A 1,332-nucleotide genomic window follows, 5' to 3' on the forward strand; every position below is an offset into this window, starting at 1 on the left:
CGGCATCGGGTGGGCTCCAGCGGATGCCACCAGGCACTGAGTCCATGTGCTGGGACCACAGCAGCTCTACCATGCTGCTCCATCAGTGCTGGAGCCACAGCAGGTTTTTCCCCCAAAACCCTTGGGGAAAAAGGACTTCAGAGCCGCTCCCATGGCTTTATGGTGGAGACGGACGAAAGATACGGCACAACCACCTCCAGAACCCTGGCGCTGCCCAAGCCTTTCAGCTCTCCGCAAGGCACACAAGGTCTCAGCACGAAGCCACGTTCCTCTGTGCCACTCAACAAGGTGCGGCTCCGCGGGGGGGTTGCTTAACCGGGCGGAGAGGAGGCTTTTTCAGCCTGAGGAGCTGAAACCGAAGCCGGAGCACGAAAGGGCTCGGAGGTCAAGTCCTCCCCGCTTAGGAGCCGCAGGGAGTGAACGGCGGCATCACAAGTGACGCAAGGCAGCTCGGGGGGGCACAGCACTCCGACAGGGGGGTGACCCCACTTATGGGGGTCAAGCATGTCACCGCAGGCACCAATTAGCGACCTTGCCCCCCCGCCACCGCCCTCCCGGCCGTCGCTTCGCATAAACCCGTGTCTGTACAGAAGCCATAACCCCACGTCTGGCGATGACACCCCTTGCCGGAGGGTGCTGCCGAGCCCTCAATAACCACATTGTCACCATTCCCCGTCCCACGGGGGGGGCTGCTGTGTCCTGGCTGTGCTGGAGCAGGCCTGGGGCATCCCAGGGGTACCCCAGGGGGTGCAGCCAGTTCTCGACCTGCACCGCGGCGCTCTTGGGGGGGGGGTGCCCTAGGGATTCCCCAGCACTGGTAATGAGGAGAAAGTTGATATGTGGGTCCAGCCCCAGCAAACTCCATACTGACAGGGGTTTCCCTGCCCAGGATCCGGCTTGCCAGCATCTCTCCGGAGACCAGCACCCCCCCATTCCCCTCCTTCAGCCCGGGGAAGCTGAGCGCATGAACACGCTCCCCGTAGCCAACACAAACACCCCCGGCACAACCCAGCCTTTCATTTGGGAAGCAGACAGGCACCTCGGGTGCTTCCCTCCCTCCCCTCTCCATGGGAGGACAGGGAAAAACAGGGAAACTGCAACGTGGTGGAAAGTAAAAAAAAGAAAAGAGTTTAAAGTCTGGGAGAGAGGGGAAGGGAAGAGCAGGCGGGAGGGGGGGAAGACTAGGGGGGAAAGTGTCCCCTCACCCGGACTGAACGGAGGGATGGAAGAAGGGTGGGGAAGTAAGCTCACCCGCGATGTGCTGGCGGCGACCCTCGTCCAGGTGCGTGGAGACCACATCGCCCATGGCGAGCGGAGCCGGGCGGCGGCGGC

At 62.6% G+C, this 1,332-nt stretch overlaps 1 protein-coding gene across 1 annotated transcript in view; it reads right to left on the minus strand.

Annotated features, from left to right (window-relative positions):
* Positions 1 to 1,306, minus strand: part of LOC104536124 (niban-like protein 1) — a 27,169-nt gene extending 25,863 nt beyond the window's left edge. The window contains 1 exon segment of the mRNA XM_010178656.1: positions 1,252 to 1,306. Coding sequence (XP_010176958.1) covers positions 1,252 to 1,306 — 55 coding nt within the window.
* Between the last annotated feature and the right edge of the window lie 26 nt (positions 1,307 to 1,332).

Source organism: Mesitornis unicolor, unplaced genomic scaffold, assembly GCF_000695765.1.
Source record: "Mesitornis unicolor isolate BGI_N332 unplaced genomic scaffold, ASM69576v1 scaffold17662, whole genome shotgun sequence".
NCBI classification, from domain to species: Eukaryota; Metazoa; Chordata; class Aves; order Mesitornithiformes; family Mesitornithidae; genus Mesitornis; species Mesitornis unicolor.